At 37.4% G+C, this 23,135-nt stretch overlaps 1 protein-coding gene across 5 annotated transcripts in view; it reads left to right on the top strand.

Annotated features, from left to right (window-relative positions):
- The first annotated feature begins 2,488 nt into the window (after nt 1-2,488).
- The window catches only part of LOC101650336 (sodium-driven chloride bicarbonate exchanger), a 114,925-nt gene continuing 94,278 nt past the window's right edge, over nt 2,489-23,135 (top strand). For 2 of the 5 annotated variants that reach the window (XM_045298832.1, XM_045298822.1), the window contains exons 1-4: nt 2,489-2,677; nt 13,403-13,494; nt 14,416-14,505; nt 20,432-20,589. In XM_045298832.1, the coding sequence (XP_045154767.1) occupies nt 2,491-2,677; nt 13,403-13,494; nt 14,416-14,505; nt 20,432-20,589 (527 nt within the window). In that variant the 5' untranslated portion in view covers nt 2,489-2,490. The remainder of the gene's footprint in view (nt 2,678-13,402; nt 13,495-14,415; nt 14,506-20,431; nt 20,590-23,135) is intronic. The other 3 variants (XM_004703919.2, XM_045298841.1, XM_045298837.1) reach the window with 3 other exon arrangements.

The following is a 23,135-nucleotide window of genomic DNA, read 5'->3' as shown; positions in this document are numbered from 1 at the left end:
TGTCTGCCTTTGGTTTAGAAAACTGGCCCAGGGTGAAAAGCCCAATTCTACCTCTTTTGCCAGTGGTTGCTTGGGGATGGGTGAGGCTGTGTCGACTGGGTTTGAGAGAATTTTTTCTGGGTAAGTGTAAAAAGAATTTTTCAGAAAGAGCCAAACAATCTATTTCCTCCGACTGCACATAGAGGAGGGGATGCCGCGGAGTCACTGAGCGCTGGCATCAGAGCCAGACTTAACCTTGGTCTTTCTGTCCGTGTCCCAATAAAACACAGAGCGTTCTTCACTAGTTTGGTTTGGTTTTCCTGTGATTGATAAGTCCAACTTTTCCTCCAATTGATTTTCATTGTAAAATATGGGGGGGTGAAAATGTACTCAAACTAGGTTAAACATTTTGAACCAGGAACCAATTATGTATGTAGTGGAAATTTCAAAGAAAATCTGAGACTCAGGGTGCGTGTCAGGTGTCTGATATCATTAATCCTGTAAACAATATGAGATAGATATTATTAACACCATTTTACAAATAAGAACAACTGAGGTTGTTCAAGTTTGCAAAACAATACAGTAGAATGTACTAGAGTGACCCAGTTCTAGCTCCCAAATGCTTTTCTCTTTTATACTGGAGAAAAACATTGTTTATAAGAGAGGAGTCTGCTAATTTTGAAACGTTAATTCTAGTGAATATAGAAATGGAAGAAATATATCTATTTCAGTCTGCTTTGACCTATGAGTTAATGCCTTAAAAAAACCATATCAAGTGTATGTTTTATAATCTGAAATTAGGGTAATTACACTGACATTTTTGGTAGCAAATCTTTACATTACCAGAAATTTAAAATACCTTCTTTCATCGACCTGTTTTATTGGCGATAAATGACAATTTGCTCGCTTTACGCATGGCGACGGTCAGTCTGGTGGGTCTGTTAGGTGCTGTTTAGTAGGTTCTGACTCGGCGACCCTGAGGATAACAGAATGAAACACTGCGTGGTCTTGCTTCATCCTCACCATTGTCCTTGTGTTTGAGCCCATTGTTGCGGCCACTCTGTCAATCCGTCTCATGGAGGGTCTTCTATTTTGCTGCCACTTAGCCCTGTGGTGCAATGGTCATGTGGAGCCGTGATCTGCATGGCTAGTGGGGCGTGACCACCAGCAGCTCGGCAGGACAAAGATTGGGCTTTCAACTCCCGTAGACCATGTCGGAAACCCAGGGGGGTCACTTGAGTCAGCACTGACTCCACGGAAGTGAGCTTGGGTTGGCTTTTTCCTTCAGCAAGCCTGGTGTCCTTTTCCAGGGACCGGCCTCTCCTGCTAACAGGTCCAAAGTACATGAGATTTCTCTCACTGGAATTGTTTCTACAGAGCTGTGTGGTTGTACTTCTTCCAAGACAGACTCGCTTGTCCTTTTGGCAGTACTTTCAATCTCCTTCTCTAGCACCTTGATTCAAATGCACCGGTTCTTCCTCAGTCTTCCTTATTTAATGTCTGACTGTCACATGCATATGAGGTGTTTGACAATACTATGGCTTGTGTCAGGCGCACATTAATTCTCAAAGTAACATACTTGCTTTTCAACATGTTGAGACTTTGTGCAGCAGACTTACCCACATGCGGTGTGTAGTTTGATCTCTTGGCTGCTTCCGGGAGCATCCATTGTGGACCCAAGCAAGGCGAATACTACTACAACATCCATCTCTTCCCCAGTCTTCATCATTTTGCAAGTTGATCCAATTTGTTTTCTTTAAGTAGTAGAAATAAGTAATTAAAAAAATCTATAAGAAACAAAGCCAAACTTACTGCCACGAAGTTGATTCTGACTCAGAGCAGTTTTATAATCTTCAGAAAAATTTCACTTTTATCCTTTGTTTTTACTTGGAGAGGACTTTTATATCTAAATACATTTTCAAGGGCGGTTTGAGAAAAGACTACTTTGTAGCAAGGTCAGAGAGTTGTTTCCTTCCAAATTCAGAAAACTGCAGAGCGTGGTGGCATCAGATATTCAGATGGACTGCTATTAATTTAAAGAGGGCCCAAGGAAATTATTCTCTATTAGAAAATGGGAGTAAATCATATTAAAATATAAATATGAAACCGTGTTCCTACTTCAAACATTGATTTTTTAATATTATCCTTATCTCCGTTTCTGTTTTCTCCCAGTAGTGTGAATAAAGATGACTACAAAGTACTTATATTCTTTATATAGTTATATAAAGAACTATGTTCATTTGAGAAACTAATATTCCATATGATAATTATATATTTAAAGCTTGCAATGAGAGTTTGTCCAACTCTTCCTTGTGCTACATTTCCCTAAAGGAAAATAAGCTTCTGCTTATAAGGTCAATACTTGGAGAGATTAAAGGAATTCATAAACATTTTAAGATGAAAAATACACTCTTGGGTGTATTAGTATCATTCATGCACATTTGGACCACGGCGGCATAGATATAAGGCAGGAGAAGTAGGCTCATCTTCCTCCTGTCTTCCCTTTCAGATATGGTCCTGGACCAACAAGTGAGCTCGGGTCAGCTCCACGAAGATATGCGCCACAGAGTCCACGAGGCACTGATGAAACAGCATCATCACCAGAATCAGAAAAAACTCACCAACAGGATTCCCATTGTCCGCTCATTTGCTGATATTGGCAAAAAGCAGTCAGAACCAAATTCCATGGATAAAAATGGTAATTCTTTCATTATTGTGTTCTTTGTGCCTACTGTAGGTCACTAAAATATGAACGTGGTTCTCAACCCTTTACGACAGTCTTTACTTGGAAATGGCTTATTGAAGCTCAGGGTTTTTGTTATAGAATTGCTTATTTTTATATGCGTGTATACTTCTATTTCTAAGCATTAAGTTGTAGAGATTTAAATTTCTTTAAAGGCTCATGAATGAACGCAATGGGGACTTACAACTCCTAAGAACTCATTGTGTATTGCATCTCGAACGAGGCCTAGTCTCATTCCCTTAGCTTGAAAATTCACATGCAATGATTCAACTTATGTCACTGATTGTATTTTGGTTATCATGAATAAAGCTCACCACTTAGTTTTTGTAAGAAAAGGAGATTGGCTTGTTTTTGTTCATAGTCAGTAATTCCATCGGAGATATACCAGCCAGTGCATTTCTTGAGGCCTTGCATACGTGAGGGGGCTTTAAAAGGTGCATGGAAAAATTCTATTATCTTTTAATTCCACTTTTCCAGAAACTTCCGGAAGCCCCCTGATATTCAGCTTGGGTGTCAGTACCTGGGTTCATTGCTCTTTGCAGTTGGCACCTTAAGCACCCATGGAGCTGCCCTTCTCACTACTTCACATGCCACCCTCATTTTCCAGCAGTCATGACTAGCTCCCCATGGGGGGTGCACAGACTACTTTATGCTTTGTCATCCTCTGCTGGGATCCATGTGGCCCTTGCAAATGTTCTCTTGTTGCTTAGAAATATGTCACCACCTCTCCTTGTCTTTAGTCCCACTTAGGAAAATGCAGTTATAATGTGTTCACGCCCATCGGCCATTAAAGTCTCCTGCTCAACAAGATAAAAATCAGCAAGCAGTCTTGTCCAAAGCTTTTAAAGACAGATTTTGATTTTCAGCCCTGACCTAAAGCACGTGTCTCGACAGCATGGAGTATCACGTATCATTTCACGCCTCTTTTCAAAAGCTTCAGAGCTGCCTTCCACACAAATGTATCGAAATGAGTTTGCTGTACGCTTTGCTTTATTTGGGAATTTCTGCCAGTTTTCAGACTATTCAACCAATGCACACACATATAAAAGAAATAGTCTAATTACTATATAAAGATAATTAGATATATGAGGGGGTACACCCCCCAAACCAGAATTTTTTTCAAAGCTATGTATTTAATTATTTTTACAGAACAATGTTAGCACCCCAACAATACTCTCCATTACCCTTAATACATTTGTCAAATCTGTGATTCCATCCTTGGAAACATTTTTAAGCCCCCTTTTTGTCTTCACCTCTTCTCCATCGTCAAATTGCTGTTCTTTCATGTCCCTCTTCGTTCATGGAAACAAAAAAGCAATCACACAGAGTGAGGTCAGGGGAATAAGGTGCATGCAGCAAGAGAAGCGTGATGTTTTTGTCTTTTAGTTTTGCCCAAAACTGGCACTATGAGATGGCTGCATGAGCAGGTACATTGCCGTGGTGGCAAAACCAGTCCCCCATCAGCCACAAATCAGGCCTTTTTTTTGGTCACACACTATTATGCAATCTTTTCAGAACCTCTAAATAGAAAGCTTGATTAACAGTCTGACCTGGTGGATGGAACTCCAAATGCTCTATCCCTCTCACACCAACACAAACAAACAAACGGCATTGGTTTTGGGGAGGGGGTATCCCCTTGTACTTTGGATCAGAATATAGGACAAGTTCTTAATGTGAAAAAGATTTTTGAAATATTCATTTGATTTTAAAGTCCTTGAAATGCTTGGATATAAGTCATTGTTATATAGAACAGCCAACCTATATATGTTCATATATCTGAGGTTCATCAAGATTGCTGTAAGTACTTTATGATATGTACCAGTTTGTACTTACTTATCTCATGGAAATTTTTACTGTTGTCAAATTTACTTTAAAACACATCATACATTTAAAATGTATTAATATTCTAAATTACAATTGATTTTAAAATATGATGCACAAAAATGAAAACTTGAAACTTCTATATTCTGAGACATTATAAATGCAGTGCATTTTATGCTTACAACACTACTTTGTACTTATTTGACATGGTGATGTTTCAGAAACATAAATATTCACTTATTTTGATGATGGACTTATGTTACACTGTAATAAGGGTTTTTGAACCTTCTAGACATCCTTTAATAAGGGTTTTTGAACCTTCTAGACATTACAATAACCATTTAACACACTTTCAAAGTAACGCAAAAGCATTTCTAAAATTTTACTATTTCATTAGTAACTAGAAATAAAATACACGTCTATAGAAAGCATATATGTTTATGCAGAGGTAAAGATTTTAGATTAGCAGTTATTGCTTATATCTGACATTTCATTTGGAATACTGTTTACTAGACAAAACATTTGCCTGCATTGTGTTTTTTGGAGGGAAGATGATACTATTTTGCTCAGCAAATGTTGATTTGTTGTCATCGACATTTTATAATAGACATGTTGTAGTCCTAGACATTTTCCTTTACTGCTGTAAACTTCTGTTAGGTACGAGATGAGATGATAGAATCGCAGCCGTGAATCACAAGTCTGCATATAGATTCACATAAACACAAGGTCTTTTGAAAGCCTATTTGTCATATTCAGGCAACTCCTAGGTTTTCTGAAAACTGGGTTCTGAGAGATTCTGTCACCGTCTGTCCCATCACCCTTTATCTGAACACACATAAATCTTGGAGGCAAACGTTACAGTCATAAAAACTTGGAAACATTTCTAATAAGATTCATATCTCCAATTAAGTATTGTTGTAGAATATGCTGTCAAAAATGGTTTTCTAAGCCCAGGCTTATAACACCTCCTTGTGACTCTGTTTTGCTCCTCGCACGCTTTACATAATTATGTGTGCTGGCAATTCTGAAAATATGTATAGGTTTTTACTAATTTAGAAATAAATCTCCTACTCGTAAGTGAAAGAAGTGTGAAGGGTCTTTATTACTACAGTTTGCAATTTATGTATGAAATTCCAAATCTGACAAACTCTAGGTAAACAAACAAATCAAAATTCACAGCCATAGATGTAGATTGGATGTTCTGTTTATAAATATGCAGTAGCAATATAAATTTTGTGTGCAGTACTAATGAGAGATCCAAAAGGATTTAAAGACTTCCAAAAGAGGAAGACTAGTGACCCTATTATTAAAACCATAAGCAACAGAGCATTTTATGCAAAACATTTGACTTTTTCTTTCAAGAACATAGGACAGGGGGTGACCAGAATGAGGATTTCCCAGAAAACAAACGCCAAATACATTTTCTTTCCAAAGCCTAGGGATAGAAATGAGTTCCCTCCTCTGGTGGAATGTCCTTTGACCTTGAGGGCCAATGGACACTTTTCTTTTAAGATTGTGGAATAGTGAGCGAACAGAATGAGGTTTTTTTCAAAAAAAGTTAAAAGCTGAGTAATTTTCCCCTTCCAAGCATAGAAATAAGTTCCCTCCTCTAGTTGAATGGCCTTTTTTTCCTTTTGAGGCAAAACAATTGACTTTCTCCCCAAATTGGGCTGATGCTATAAAGAAGTCTGGAAGGGTCAGCTAGAGTAGGATTTCCACTTCCTTAATTCACTTGAGCATGCACTTGAACATGCACCACTTCCTTAATTCACTTGCGCATGCGCTTGAACATGCACCACTTCCTTAATTCACTTGCGCATGCGCCCTTGGAAGTTCCTCCGAATGTTCAGCATTCGGAGCCTGTGTTCTGTGTTTGCTGTGCGGCTCTGCCTTGCTTTGCAGATTCGATCAACAACATAGTGTAGTGACTTGCTCCTCTCCTTCCCAAATCCACACTCTTTTGTTTATACCATTTTCGTGATTTGTGATAATTTGTCAATCTCACCTTCAAATACACTTACTTTACTTGTTGTGTAATTTTTCCCCCTAATTTGGTGTTCTGCACGTTCTCTTCCCAGCGAAGATGCCGATGCTATGGATTCACCATGCATTTTTAATGCCGCCATGCTGTGTTTAACTTTCACTTTTCATTAAGCATCAAAACTGTGAGAATTAAATGCCTGATTCTGATGTTTCAATAAAAAGTGACAGTTACATTTGGGAAAACAACCGCAAAAATAATAGAAAAATAATAGCTACTTTGACATTAGGACTCAGACAAGGATGTGGGTAGAAAGCATTCCAAAGAAATAGCTCACAAATAGTCAAGTACTTTCTTTGAAATTAGAGAGATTTCCTGACAATAAAAACAAGTCTTTTACATGAAACAATCTAGAAAGAAAGCTGTGTCGATACATGTATTTATCAGTTTGGTCACGCCTTCAATGTGATTGCAGACATTTTTATTACGAAACTATTATAAATATCATCAACTTTATGATAACTTATCAAACTAATTTAAGGTTCTTAATTTCCTCGGCACGGAGTGTCTTCGAAGCCATTGTGTTCTTTCCTAGTGGTTCCTAATGTTGTTTCTTTTCCTCCACATTTCTTTTCTCCCTTTTAAGCAGAATACTTCTAAATCTGAATGCTGACTTTTACTTATCGTTTCCAAAAGCATTATAGAGCAGACAATTTCTGACTCATTGCTTGAAGTCATAAGTTACATGAAACCATTTGATTTGAAGGGTTGGGACGTGACTTGACTTCTTAGGTCTGGGTAAATTCCAGCCCTTAAAACAATGTGCACGTATCTATCGTGGGTGATTTTTATTTCTAGGTTTTGGAAATTAACCGTGTGTCTTCGTCACCGCTGTTTTCACAAATGCTACCCCTTTTGTTTTCAGATGGACAATGTTTCCATGTGTTTGAATAGTGTTGTTAAGCATGGTGGTCTCAGAAATGTGATGCCAAGAGTTTAAGAATTATAATATTTTCCCTTCAAAGAAAAAAAAATAGTGAGAATAGTAATTTTCAGAGTAACTTAAGAGAAGACAGGTTGAAAGATTCATGTAGGGGATAGCATTAAACCATTGTGTTATAAAGACAATACTTTTCACTTGTCAAACAAATCAAGATGACTTTGTTGACTCAGTGGCTGGGTCTGTTCAGAAAATGGAGAAGATGTACTGGTGTCACTGTGTCTTTGATGGTCAAGCTCATGTCTTTCCGACTAGTTCTTAACAACAAAAATAGTTCTGGTCTGGTGTCTTTAAATTGCTTATTTCTTATATTACATTAATTATTTTCAGGTATGACTTTTTCCCCTCCAAGTTAATTATGTAAATTCTTTTCATGTGTTTGAAGCATAGCTCACCTAATCAACATTTTCTGAATATTTAGTCTTTCTTTCTTCATATTCTCTGTTTCCATGAATAAATGTATTGTTGCTCATGTATGTAACCTTGTCATTCATCTTTATATTTCTTTATTTTGCTCTGTCTTGTGTCTGTCTCTAACAGGCTCATCTCATCTCTGTACCTCCCTCACCTCCTACCCTTTGGGCATGCTAAGTGCATTGAAGGTCTCTGAGGTAGTGTAAACCAGCTGGGTCCCCAGGTTCCTCGGGATGTACTGCCATGTCTTCAACCCAGTTTCCTTCTAAGAGACACGGTTTTCTATGTCAAACAACGATACACTTAAGCAATATATGATTTATCTATTGGTTTGAATTTGGCCAAATAGAAATTTCAAAGCTGCTGTTTTGTAATACGTGTGTACATAATTTAATTTGAAAAAGAACTGTAGAAAGAGGCTGAAACAAGTCAGACCAGCAGACATTTTCAGAACATATTTACAGTCGTGTTTCTGTAATAAAATGCTTTGATAGTTACTTTTAAAAACTCCTGTAATTACTTAAGGTTGGGGAATAGTGTGTGGCAAAGTCTCACATTCCTCATCCCGACATTGTGAGAAATGTCTTTCCTTGGAAATGACTTTTCCAATAACGCAGTGTATTTACTGAGAAAGTCAGGGGGTAGCAGGCAGCAAAGCAATGCTTATTTTTTTCTGGTTAATTGTCAGCCCAGTTGTTTTTTAGGACTTGTCCTGGTAAAATGTGTGGTCTACAATAGCCTTTTATCTGACTGATATATGACCCCTACATGGTTATCTAGATAAAAGAAGAATTCATAACTCAAAGGAAAATTAATTCAAACAGATGCTTCTATGGATACTACATGATGTATAGCTTAACTGATAAGATGAATAATACATAAATATTAGAATTTTGGATATTGGATGAAGAATTCTGAATGTAACAGTTTAGAAAACAAATTATGGTAAATAGATGATGATAGCTTTCTTTAACATTTATATTTAAATAGTCATGAACACTTACGAACTCATACTAATATGCATCAGTTTTTAAATATTTACCCCAAAGATAGTAACACTATTAAGTTCACATATATCTTTAATTTTTTGGTCTGTTTTTAAATGGCCTTCTTCATGACTCTAAATTATTATGTTATAATAATGTAAATATTGCAATTATATTCACTTATGGAAAATATTGACCTGGACAATGATTAGTGTGCAAAGTGAAGGTTATATAAAGAAATAGGCAAACAATTATGTTTGCAAGCATTGTGGTATAGTGAATAGAAAACTTAACATAAACAATAGCCTTTAAAAAGTTTCCACACACATACAAGTGCTAAATCCTAAATTTACATTATTTTCTTTTGTAGGGGAAACTCTTTTTTGCTCCATAAGGAACATACCTATTTTTGTTCTGCAAGTAAATTCCTGTGCCTAAAACATATCATTTAATATTTTATGATTATTTTAGATTAGAGACCTGCTAGAAAGCAAGAGGTGCCTTTTCAAAACCCAAACACATTGATTTTTCTTATGAATAAACCCCAAGCCCACTGTCATTTCGTTGATTCCAACTCAGAATTGGAGTCCCATAGCTGATTCCATTCACCTCAGCTCCTATGAGTCAGCATTGGCTTGACCCCATACTTATTTAGGACCCAAGACAAACATGTTAGTTTAACTTTTAAATATTAGCCCCTATGCATTTTTCTGTATCTGATCAAATTTTCAGATACAGCATTGAAGATATGTATGGCTTCATTTTAACAAATTAATGTTCATATTTAAAAATAGTACATGGATTTGGAATGCTCTTCAAACTGTACAGAACTTCATATTGTGACCAAATACTTTAACTAAATACTTATCTCTAATACTTCACTACTATTTCAGAAACATAGAACAAAATCTACATTTGTGTCTTTTAGGCCTATATCAGTTTTGATTTTTTAAATTGCTTTTTAACCTGTATTAGATATAATCTTTGCATATATATTCTACAATTTATAACTAGCATGGGATTTACTATTCTCTAGGTTGCCTCCTGAGAAGCTCTGGTAGCACTGTGGGTTAGGCATTGAGCTGCTAACTGAAAGGTCAGTGGTTCAAATCCACTGCTCCTTGAGAGGAAGCGTAGGCTGTCTGCTCCCATAAAGAATTACAGCCTCAGAAACTCTGTTTAAAAGTGGCGAGGAGAGGGATCAACTTGATGGCAGGGGGTTTGATTTTGGTTTTAGTATGTCTTCTGCTGGTTAAATCTTATTGTGGGTATAATATATTGTGGTTATCAATTAAAATACTTGTTAACATTTCGAAATTCCTTTTTGTTGTGATATAACATTTTGTAAATTGTTATCAATCTTAAAATGACAATAGCCTAGAACAACAAATCTCAAAACACATTAATACTGACAAGAGGAAATACAAGTAATAATGTTTTAAATATATTACAGGAGCAGAGGGTAATTTATGAAATGTTCTGCTTAAAGTACACATATGAAAAAATATATCCCTCAATTTCTTAAAATTTTGAGTTACAACCTAATTTCTGGTCAGTTCAATACATTCACAGTTGAGTGTTTTGCTTTGGAACGACTTTGTGTGTGTGTTTACAGATGTCATTAAATCAGTGTCCTACCATGCTGTTTTATACCACAAGAAATACATTATTAAAAAGGAACAAATATATATTTATTTAATTTTCTGTGCCTTGAATTTCACCCCTCAATATTACAGAACATTCAGTAGATTTGGGTTTAAATATATCCAATGTTCTAACTCATGGAAATATGGAGAAAGGATGTGAAACTGGTGATTGAAGACATCTGTCAGTAGCACAAATGCATTATGTGAAAGGTTCTTTTTTTAAAATTGCAGTTATTATTTTGAGAATGGTAAATTGAATGGCTGCTAATGAACAGTTCACAGTCATAGCTGCATATTGCAGTTAGAAATGGGAGAATGAAAATAAGTTATGCAGCTTAAGTCTGACATTTCAGTGAAGTGTATATATTTCCCTGGCATATACTAAAATAAGAAATTTTGTACATGGTTTGAGGTGAATTTGCTTTAAAATACCATTTTATTTTTATCTTCCCAAAATGTACTATTTTACTTTGCATAGTTAAAGAGAGAAATATTTTAGTTCCGCAAAAGCCTTAAGCCTATTACTTTCTGGCAGTAAAAGTTTTAAAGCATTAAAAAAAAATGTGCCTATTAATACCTGACCCCTGTTTGGGTGTCTTAATAGCCTAAAAATCAAAATTACAGTAATATTTGAAAGTGATTTATTAGAATTATTAATCATACTTAGATTTTCTAGGTAGTAAAGAAAGAGTGGGTCATCTGTAAATAATTCAAAGAAAACTTTATGTGCTTCCGCACTCCAAATTTTAAAATGTTCTGGTAGGTACAGACAGCTAGGTCCTGGAGCTAAAGCAAAGGGTGAATTTTGAAGATGCTGCCATTTCCATAGAGAAAAGAGGTAGGCACAGGGAAGAGAGTGTTCTCAATATCTGAGACGGATAGGACTTTGAAGACGAGGACTTTGAAGCCAATGCGTTCTGATCATAAATATGGTCAAGGCTTCAAAGTTGGGTTGTCAGTTGCTTGTTTCACAGCAAAAATAACAAGTGGGGATAGTAAGTTACAGAAGAGTGACATCTGGAGTTAAGTAAATCCCATTAATTTCTTATCACATATCCGTTAAATCCAAACAGACATCAGGTGACTTATTACTGCAAAGAATGTTTGGAATTAGTGAACGATGACTTTTCACGAACCTTTACTTGCTATTGCCTCCTTTCCAGCTCTACGGTCCTCTGACTTAAGTAATACAATTATCTTTTCTGTAGTGGAAAAAAAAAGGCTACCGAATGATGAACTTGCTGTTTAGCATGAATAGAAAACTATTACAATTCAAGCTCAATATTTTCTTGTGCAGACAGATCAATAGAAGTATGCTTAGACTATTGAAAAGAGAGCCCGGGTGGCGTAGTGGGTTATGAGTCGGCTTGCTGACTGCAGGGCCAGCAGTTGGACGTCACCAGCCTGCCACTCGGTGGCAGAAAGACGAGGCTTTCTACTTCTGTAAGCAGCTCCTCTCTGAACCCACAGGGGCAGTTCTCTGCCCTACACACTCGCTATGCGTCGGCACTGAGTCCACAGCAGTAGGTTTTTGGACACTATTGTGTAATGACAGACACGAGTCATATTCCCATTGTTTGGATCTTTTGATGGAAAGATATTTCTAACGAAACCTCTAGCTAAGACAAAAGGAAACGTTTGTTGCCGAGGTGATTCTGAGGGATGGTGACACCATGTGTCCCACAGGATCGCCCCTTGCTGAGTTTTCAGAAGTAGATCCTTTCTTGGGAGGCACCTGAACTGTGGGTGCACTTGACCTGTGGGTGCACTTGAAGGGTTGCTCTTTCAGGTAATAGTGGAGCGCTTTACTAATTGGGCCACCCAGAGACTCTTAACCTCTCATATGTTGGCGGCTTTGGTTTGGGTCAAGTTGATTTTGATTCACGATGGCCCTCTTTGTGTAGGCTACAAGGCTGTGAACTTTAGACAGAAGGTCATCAGGCCTTACCTCCAGGGCACCACTGTGTGGTGTTGAACCTATAACCCTTTGGCTAGTAGTACAATGCTTTATCATTTGAGCCACCCAGGGACTCCTTGAACTTTTCATATAGCAAGCTCTAAAACCTACTGTCAAAGAATTTTCTTCTTCTAGTTTGTTTTTAAGATGCAATAGAAGATAGAAATGTTCTGTGAACTTTCAGAATAAATATTCATCCCCCTTAAAAAAAACATAACTTCCTGTTTTATTTATGTATGTTTAAATATTTTAGCCATTTATTATGGTGCATGATTCCATCATAATTTACATAATTTTAAAATTCCATTAATAATGTATAATTTCAATCAATGAGCTAAAATGTATACTTAAAAATTAATGGTAATTCTCATAAGGTAAACCTCTTAAAAAGCCACATAATTATGTCAGTTTGATCATTAATCAGAATTAAATATTGCAAGAGAGTTATACTAAACACTTTTCCCAAATTAAAAAAAAAAAGATTTTACATTCCTTAATCTGAGCTTCAATCTTAATAGATTTCCTTCTGATCTCTAAGAAATGGACTGTTAGTTTTGGTTGAAATTTACAAATAATGTTTCAAAATGATGAGGCTGAAATTTTTTTCCTACATGATCCTTCTGAGCAGAACCCTGTCGTTTGAATTTTATTTGAGAATTGGTTTATATTTTCTTGAAGAAATTCTCCCATTTCTATCTGTAATTGATAAATAAGAACTTTTGCATTGATATAGATCTATTGATATTGACCCTTCATGCTTATGTCATAAACTTAAGAAAACTGTTAATCTAGTTTAATTGAAATTGATGTTTCATCCCGTGTGTCTAGAATGATGTCAGTAATTGTTTGTATTCTGTAATGATGATCTCTTTTAGCAGGTCACATTGTTTCCCCTCAGTCTGCTCCAGCCTCTGTTGAAAACAAAAATGATGTGAGCAGAGAAAACAGCACTGTCGATTTTAGCAAGGTAAGCATTTCATCTGAATGAGCTGCTATCTGATGCCTAGAAATCCCTACCCATTGCTAAGAAGTGTTGGCACAATTTTTTGCATGCCCATTCTTATAACCAAAGCTTGATGTTTTATGGATAATGTTAGTATTGAATTCTACATGTCAAGTTTTGCTTATTCAAAAAAACAAATGTGGAAGTCAATGCACATTTCTCAGGTTTCAGCCACTTGGTATGTTATAAAACTCAAGTCAAATAAAATAGAATGATTGGCTTTATGGGCAATTTCACAAGTGTTTAATTTCTTGTTTAAAATGTTTGCTTTTTTTTCAAAATCACTTTTCCTATGTGTTTAGAAAAGCAAATCATACACTATAAAATTCTACTATCATTGCAAATTAGAGAAGGGCATTTAAGGAATCGCTTGGAGAACATAGGTGAGTTTTGAATAAAAACCTACTAAGGAATATGTTAACGTAGTATGTGTACTTGGAGACAACTGAAGATGGAATCATTTACGTGAGTGGATCATGTTAGGGAAATAAAATCTTGTCAGAATAATGTAATTGAGATGAGCAAATCACTGACATTCTATAACGTGCTGCTGTAGGCAAACTATTAAATGGGAAAGAGTAGGAGTTCTAATATTGGCAACAAACCTCTTACCTGAGTGGCTGAAACCCTGGTAACTCAGAGTGATAGATTGAAGTTGTTAGCACTGGCAATAATCGTAACAGTGGGAGGAGGTGGGACTGGGAGGGAGTATCCTAAATCAAAGTTCTGCAACAATTGATATCCCTTAGTTCCTTGGGGTACAATCCCTCAGTCAATGCCCGAATGAGTGAGGTCTTGTGATGTGCATGCTCTCCCCTCTGGTGCCCAGTGGAATCTGCGTGGGAGTGTGGTGTACCAGCTTAAGTCTGTTAATTATGCGTGCAGGGACTGGGAGGCCAACAAAAGGGGCATACTAGTCCATGTGGGATGAAACAAAGGCATGAAAAAGGACCTCCACACCAGCAAGAGAGAGAGGTGAGGGCATCGTGGGCTCTGTTTCTACAGCGGTTCAAAGCTTCTTGCACTGTGTGGAGGCATGCAATTCAAACATGAAGTCAGTTTCAACATATTCCATCTGCCGCTCCAATTAAAAAAAGTATCTTTTAAAAGCATTACATCTTCATTCATCTGCAATTTGGAATAACATTGTTGTCTCAAACCGCCATGTATTTAATTTCTGGTCCTAACCGGAAACATGATCTTAAAAGCAATGACATAAGAAGCTGCTTACTTATTAATGAAAGCCTTAACACCATGGGCCGAGTCCAAAAGTTTTGCAACAGAGTCGTGAAAACCTGTAGTCAACACAGATCTCAAAATGTGACGCTATTGTTTCCTGACACATCCTCCATCGAGCCTACACCCTTCAAGGGTGGTGTTTTCATCCAACTCTTCGCCTGAAGAATTCTGTACTCTTTGGTTGGCACCACACCCTAAGTAGTTTTGGCATCCTTGAGGGCACAAATTATGCTTGTCAATGATTTTTCAGTTTGGAGAACCCAAAGCAGTCTGAAGGAACAAGATCCGGGCTCTAGGATGGGAGGGATAAAGTTTTCCAATGAAATTCTTGGAGAACAGCTCTTGTTTGCCTCTAAGAATGAGCAAGTGACTTGTCTCGTCAGAAAACACATTGCTCAGCACAACTTGCATTGCCTTTTCTCACCAATGTAGTTTTCAGGTTTCTTAATGCTTCACAGTACACAAGCCCCTGTGCCACCTCTTCCTGACCCACCACCCCAGTCAATACAATCTGTCAAGATTATCCCTTCAGACACACAACAGACATGTATCTGCCCTCTGAGCGGTCCTCTCTGTCTGGAAATTCACTGCCCAGCCGGCCCCTTCAGAAATCATGGTTGTGAGTGAGCCTTTGTGGCTGTTGTTGAAGACACTGCAAAGGGACAAAGAAGAAGGCATTCCTGAGAGACCTTGTCTGCAGCCATTCACTGATAACCATTGAAACCTTTGGACTTATAAACCCTATTAACTATACCCTTAGCCTACCCTCATATGATAAGAGCATTTTAAAATGCTCAAACACAAATATAGTAAGCCACTCAGCTCACCCTTTGACCCTGAACTTGATACCACCACATCACTTTGCATATAGCTGTGGGACCTTTCTTTGCAACTTCTAGAACAATTTAGAACCCAAATGAAGATTGCCACCAGGTGAGAGCGGTCTTTGTCTTGGGTCCTCCCAAGCAGTAAGAATTAGTGGAGAATGAGACACACTTTATTTAAGTCCCGCCCCTTTCTTCCTATTCACCTTCTGTTCACTGGCCCATTCTCCCTTTTCATAGACAATTTGAACCCTCGAGCTCTTGATGTGTGACAGTCATCTCAGCTGCTCAGTCTCTTCTCCACGGCACGGCACACTGGAAAGAATGTGACTTTTGATTTAAAAGCGTGAGGCCTTGAATTCTAACTCAAAGAGTAGATCTGGTCTGGGCGAATTTTTCCAGATTTCAGTCTTTTGTTTTTTGTTTTGTCTCCATTTGTAAAATGAGAATAGCAATAGTGATTTATATATTTATTGTAAACATTAAGCTAGCCAATTTGAAGAGTCTAGCAGAATACTAGGATATTGTATGTGCTCAATAAAATATAGTTATTATTACTATTGTTATGGATGTCAGTGGAAAACATAGTGTCCAAAATAAATATGAGAGCAGAATTTACTGTTATTATTGGATCTCTAATTCCTTGAATAATGCCTACGTACTGATTATTGAGTGAATCTTGTGAGATTTAATAACACTAAGCCTTTAATTTTGGAAGAAATAAGAAAACATTGGATAACATTTCTTCCTTTTTAACTTGGGAAAGCAGAGGAATAGAGCATTGAAATGAACAGTCATGAATGATCACCATGGAAACACATTTTAGTGTCAGATTTTGCAGGTACATAAATTAAGATATTTTAGCTTCTTTAGTTCAGTTTGGCAGTAAATTTACCAAAGTTTAGGAAGCTTACAAGTTATTTTGTCCCGTTATATATTGTAAATTTCAGACAAGATCTAGGAACAATAGCCCAGGAGCACCTTGACGTGTTATGAAAAAAATTAATAGGCATTTATTATTTCATGCAGCTTGTTCCTATGTCCTATTTGTATTCCATCTACATAGTTTAATGTAGGTCCATCAAACTTCTTAATTTAAGGAGCATTTTAGGATATAATCTGAGTTGTGAGGTTTTAGCTTCCTATAATACATTTAAAAATTAGATGTGTCAAAACATTTTATGTCCTTTTGTTTTATAAACAGGCATATAGAAGATGCTAATTTTAGTTCTTCCCAAATGTTGGTGGCACATCTCCTTACAAATAATACAAATAGCATTTCACTTCTTTATGTAGAAATAATTTTCTTTTGCCTTAATCATAAGCATATGAAACATAGATGATCGAATTCTTAGAAATATGAAAACCCTTAGGCATCTGCTCCTGTCATCGGTGAGAAAGCTGAACTCCAGGGAGAGTAAGAGAGCTGCTCAAGCTTAGCTTAGTGTCACAAACCATTCCCTTCGGGAACCCTCTTAACCTTCTCCTTTTTCTGTAATGGGAGCCCTTGTGGCACAGCGGTGATGTGCTGGGCTGCTGACCGCAAGGTTAGCGGTGTGAAACCACCAGGCGCCCCACTGAAGAGAGACAAGGTTTGCTGCTTCTGGAAAGAGCTGCAGTCTTGGAAACTCACAGGGGCAGTTCTAGTCTGTCCTGCGGGGCCACTATGAGTCAGAATCTACTTGACGTCCATGCATTTTTATTTCTATAATGGCCCGAAGACTTAACATTTCTTCCTGTGGTTCCATCTGAATTTTCTGTATTGCATTGAAGTGTATAACTGACCCAGATGGTTCCATTAGCAGCAAGATCTTCTGATTATCTCAACCCCTCTAAGATGTGAACATTTCTCATGAACAGCCTAAATACCAAAATCCCCAAATAAAACACCCGTTCTCTCTTGGCGTGAAGGCTGGAGAGAGAGAGATACCAGAAGCATGAGTGTAAGTCTATATCTGGATGAGATGCAGCGTGATTACTTCAAGATCCTGTTCAAAGGGTCAGAAAAGTCCAGTGTTTCTTTATATCTCCTCCAAGTGTTTCTGCCCACTTGAGGATTGCTTAAGGCAAGGTAGGGAATCGTTTTCTGCCAAGGGCCATTTGGATATTTACAAAATTACCAACTGAAATATTAACCCGCTATATTTGGCCAAACATTTAATTAATCCATCCCTAATGTGATGGCTAGAACTGCTTCTCTTTGGTGAGTTACATAAGGCTAACAATAGTGATGATTTAATGTGCCTTAAATGGTTTAAGAGATGTACATCATCCTACATCAGCCGAGTTATCTTACAAACCTCCAAACTCACTGACATCAAATCGATTCTGACTCCTAGTGATCCTATAGGACACGGTAGCGCTACCCCTGTGAGTTCTGAGACTGCACCTTCTAAGGGAGGGGTAGAACGCCTCTCTCTCTCTCTCAGAGGGGCTGGTACTTTCAAATGGCCGACCTTGTGGCTAGCGCTGCGCAACAGGTAACCACATGCCACCAGGGCTCCTTTGAGCGAGCTTAGCTGTAATTGTGCATGTGGCTACATTGTCCTGACATATGATTTTTGTTGCTATTTAATTAAATGATAGCTAGATTGTAGTCCACGATTTTGATTAATTACATGTTAACACAAATGTAGAAATACATTTTATATTGTACATAATGTGTAGCAAGTAGTATAATTAGATAAAATATATTGCCTCAAATATATTGATAACCTAGGAATCATGTATAGCATTAAATATAGTGCCTCACCAAGATTTGTATTACATAACACAAATGATCACATTTTAGAATCAAAACATAAATTTACTACTTTGAAAATTAAATTCTGTATAATTTAATGCCTTTTCTAAAGCTATTATCAGTGATGTATTGGGCATTATCTAACAGAGCAAAAATAATATATAAAGAAGATATGTTTCATTTATAAAATTAAAATATTTTAGTACACTATGCAATCCCTTATTTAGTTAAATTTTTGCCAAAAGCAGTTATTTCTAAAATTGCTACTTGCCCAAGGAATCTCAGAGCTCAGTGATTATGGCTACAGCTCCCATGAGTCTGGACCTTTTCCAGGTGAGACTTGAACTTTTCATCACAGCTACAACAATACATCTCAAATCAACACTCAATTATAGATTGGCTTCAAAAGCTATTTTCTCATTTTAAATTTTATTCTGGATGTTAACATTTTGTGGTTATTCTCTACATGGGGGTGGGGGAGGTTTGAATTATTTACTCTGAGATGTTTAAAGATTTATGGAAATTTATACTTTTTTCTCATAAAAACCTCATAATTCATGCATAATCTTTTAATCTCTTTTTGGGAAGATTTGCATTGTAGTAAAGCAATATTAATCTAAATAGCTCTGTAATGTACAAATTTCTCCTAAGTAGAAAATGCAAAGACACCATAATAAAATTGAATGAAATGTAACCTTTTTCCTCTATAAATTAATAGGCTAGATTCTAGAAAAGAGAAATATATATCATATATCATCCTAGTGAATATGATTTATGAATTATTTTAAACTTGTAGGTTGAGAACTTTGTAATTTATAATATTTGTCATGTATTTCTGGTTAAGGGCAATTTTGCTCTATTAAATCATGCTTCTTTTCAATGTAAAAAGAACGCTGGTTTTATGGGATATTTTCAAGGGGATACTACAGATTATTTTTGTATCCAATTTTTGTGATCAAATGTATGTAGTCCTTACGCCTTACACTGGGCTCTATATTTTGTGGAGTCTTTATTGTTTATATAAAAGGAATTAGTGATAAGACTTCCAAATAGCAGTAATGAGATTGTGATTTTAGGAAGCAACATATTTAATCTAGTCGCAACACTGTGCCTATGCCTCTCTAATAGATTCCTCCTAAGAGTATTAAGTAGTTTTATTTCTAAATTAAAAATTTGGGGTAAAAAGCATTCCCAAATCATTAAACCTACAAAAGAATGATCTGGCCTAAAAATGAAAATCCCAGGCTTAGCCACACTTGCCCAAGCTCTTCTTTCTCTCTCTGGACTCTTCCCACTCTGTTTGGCCCCCATCTCATTAATGTGAAAGCATAAATCCAGTTGTTAAGGCGGATAAACTCATTCTGTTGACCCACTGACTTTATAAAAAGCGGCTCAAATGAATTTTAAAAAACGTCGGCCTTATAAAGTTGATTTTTAACTCACTGCTTGATTTCCACTGAAGCCCGAACACAAAAAATAATATTTCTTCTTACTGATATTTTTCATCCCTTCTCAGACCTCACCTGTTGACCTAGCATTTCTTCTTGCTCATGATTGCTTTTCCTTTTGTGTGCATTCATTTGAACCATCTCATATCAAATTCAGCTATGGCTTTTCAGTAGCTCCAAATGTTGCTAATTTTATTCTTGTTTTTTCTTAATCTGCCATTTCTAAAATTCTCTGCTGAAAACTAAAATGGAAGTATTATCCTGTCAAGGATAAAATGTGAAGAATTTAAAACAATTACAATAAATATGAATGTTAAAGTCATAATGTATGCTATATGGCAAATATGATTGCATTCATTTTGTAATAGGCATATTTCAAATATTAATTATAATGTGTACAAAATAAAGGTTATGTAGTAGAAAGCGATAAATATCTGGTATATTCATTTAATTGACTGTATACTTTTTCTTCCTCTAAAATTTTGTCTGCTAATGTTAGGAGTCCTTTAACGATGATAGCCATGCATCGTTATTTAAATGATGTCTATTTATTTAAACTATACCCTATGTGAAGTACTATGCGAGGATATGATAGAGCATAGTATTGCCTTCTCAATTCAGCTTATTCTCCTTTGTGGTACTCTCAGGTTGACCTCCATTTTATGAAAAAGATTCCTCCAGGTGCTGAAGCGTCAAACATCCTCGTGGGGGAGCTCGAGTTTTTGGATCGGACTGTAGTTGCGTTTGTCAGGTTGTCTCCAGCTGTGCTGCTTCAAGGGCTGGCTGAGGTCCCAATCCCAACCAGGTAACGGCCGAAGAGTACCTTTCACAGTCCTCTTCAAGTGCGTGCGTGGGTGCGTGCGTGCGTGCGTGCGTGCGTGTGTGTGTGTGTCTATGAGGAAGAGACAAGGAATCAAATATCATTTCTTCATGAGAGTAGGCCATAGGCTATCTTTTTTCTTGGTTTATGATTAAGGGAAAAAGTGATAAAATGTTAGGGTTTTCTCGAAGATTGCATTATATGGTAAGCTAAAGAGTGGAAAATATGTATGTATATATCACACATATGGTGAAACTAAAAAAAAAAATCAATGTTTTCAAGGATTGGCTTATGCTTGAATGAATAGTCCTGCCAACTACATATATGTGCCCTTATTAAGAAAGCCTGGCCCTTATCAGATATGTGCTATATTTCCATTCAAAGCATGAACCACCTCCACACATGGGGCCAAAATTATCACCCCTGGTTGCCTCCTCCTGGTAATGTTGCTAGAATCTGGATCAAAAGCACAATTTTAATTTGGCTAGCTGAAGTTGTTTTCAATCAAACCATACATAAAAAATGATGACAGAAGTAATATAGAAATCATGTTGTTTGTTATTTATTACTATCTTAGAGATATAAGACAATCCATGGGCAAAACTGAAAAAAGAAAAACAAAATGAATATTGCCTTCAGTACTTTACCGTCCTAGTCATTTAATCTCTTACTGCCATCGAGCCAATTGTAGCTCATTAGTGAAGGGTAGAACCGCCCCTGTGGGTTTCCAAGACTGTAACTCTATGGTGGTAGAAAGCCTCCTCTTTCTCTCATTGAGTGGCTCGTGGTTGCGAACTGCTGACCTTGTGGTTAGTCTTTACTTCCTTCCCTTTTCCCTCATCTTATTTATGGACAGCCTTGCACTCTAGTCTTACTTTTCACAAGCAACCATATGTGTCTAGTTTCCTGTTTCCGACATGACAAGTGCCCTTTGCTCCATGCTGCACCTGTCTCTGGTGCCGTCCATGTACATCTGCTCCCAAATACCAAATGCCTCGGTCATGTTCAAACGAGGAGCGACTCGGGCACTGTGGCAACTAAGCAGCATATTTCCTCTGGGGAGCCATTGGTGTCCACCGAGAGCCAGCTAGTTACATGACTCCCTGCTTGGATTACTCATAAAATAGTCACAACTATATCATCATGAAGCAGGGTGCGGCCTTACACGATAAGAGTTCAGGTGACTAGAAGAGAATGCAGCACTTCTCTACCTTTGCCAGACACTGCGGTTTGAGGCAGCAATTTGGTTACAGGTCATCTTATAGAAAGAAGTCTCTGCGCATCCCATTTGAGGGCTGTGAAGAATTCTGATAGATACCAAACTTTATTTTAAAAGAAGGGTGCGCTACACACATTAAAATAATATCCAACTGTAGGTTGTATTCTATGCACACGTCGAGGAGCTCCTTGAGTCTGGGGTTCAGATTTAAGACCTCAATGTTGGGTTGATTCGGACTCACAAAGACCCTATAGGGTGGAATAGAACCACCCCATACAGTTTCCCAGGCTGTCATCTTACCGGGTGAGAGCCCTGTCCCAGGTGGCACGGTGTTTATAAGGTGGGGGGCAAACCTTGAGGCCAGCAGTTCGAAACCACCAGGTGCCCTGCAGGAAAAAGATGAGGCTTTCCAGTCCCATAAGGAGTTCCAGTCTAGGAAACCCACAGGGACAGTTCTCCCTGACCTACAGGGTCCTTCTGACTAAGAAGTGACTATGGCTGTGTTTTGTTTTTGCTTTTAAATCTTCACGGGAGTAGACTGCCATATCTTTCTCACGCAGAGCCATTGAGGGAGTCAGTCCACTGGCCAAACACTTAACCACGGCATCCTCAGGGCAGCTTTTGTTTTTGCTTTTGTTTTTTTCCCCTGTCAACAAGTATACTATTATTTTAGCAGAGTTTAAAAATTCTTTTTCAACCTTCTAAGCAGTGCCTTTCTTCCCACCGTTTGTGAACTCTGAGTCAATGGTGGCTCTTTGTGACAATGAATGTTGTTCTCGTTCAAAGGGGAGAAAAGGAAAACTCCCAGGAGAAAAGAATAAGCACACTGGGGTTGAGCACCCTCACTCTGAAAACTGCCAGGTTTATCGTTGACCTCCGTTCACATGGCCACTGCAAAGTGTGTGTAGAGAACACAGGACAAAACACTGGGGACACCAAAGAGCCACTCTTTGTGGATAGATTCAAAAGACTAGACTAGTTAGTTAAGAAAGGTGAAAAATGGAAAAAGGGTTAGACAAACAGAATAGCGAAGGCTATTCGGGGTTCCTAATTATACTTTCTCAGGAGGACAAAAGGCCAGGGGGTGATTATAACAACAATACATAGCAAAAACGTCAGAAAATAATGTTTTAGGATTGTACAAATAGCCCATGGAATGGAAATTTCTTAAAAGAATTGTGGTTGGTAAAGCCTCTACATTAAATTACATATGTTTTAAATGTATGCTGGACTGTTCTAAGTAGTAGATGTTGACTTAAATTAAGATTTGCATATACACACAAAAGAATAACTGATAGTCCATAAGACATGT

This window comes from Echinops telfairi, unplaced genomic scaffold (assembly GCF_000313985.2).
Source record: "Echinops telfairi isolate 266 unplaced genomic scaffold, ASM31398v2 ScPeMD7_4;HRSCAF=17, whole genome shotgun sequence".
Lineage (NCBI taxonomy): Eukaryota > Metazoa > Chordata > Mammalia > Afrosoricida > Tenrecidae > Echinops > Echinops telfairi.
Note: the sequence above shows the minus strand (reverse complement) of the source record. Positions and strands in the feature narration are given on the sequence as shown.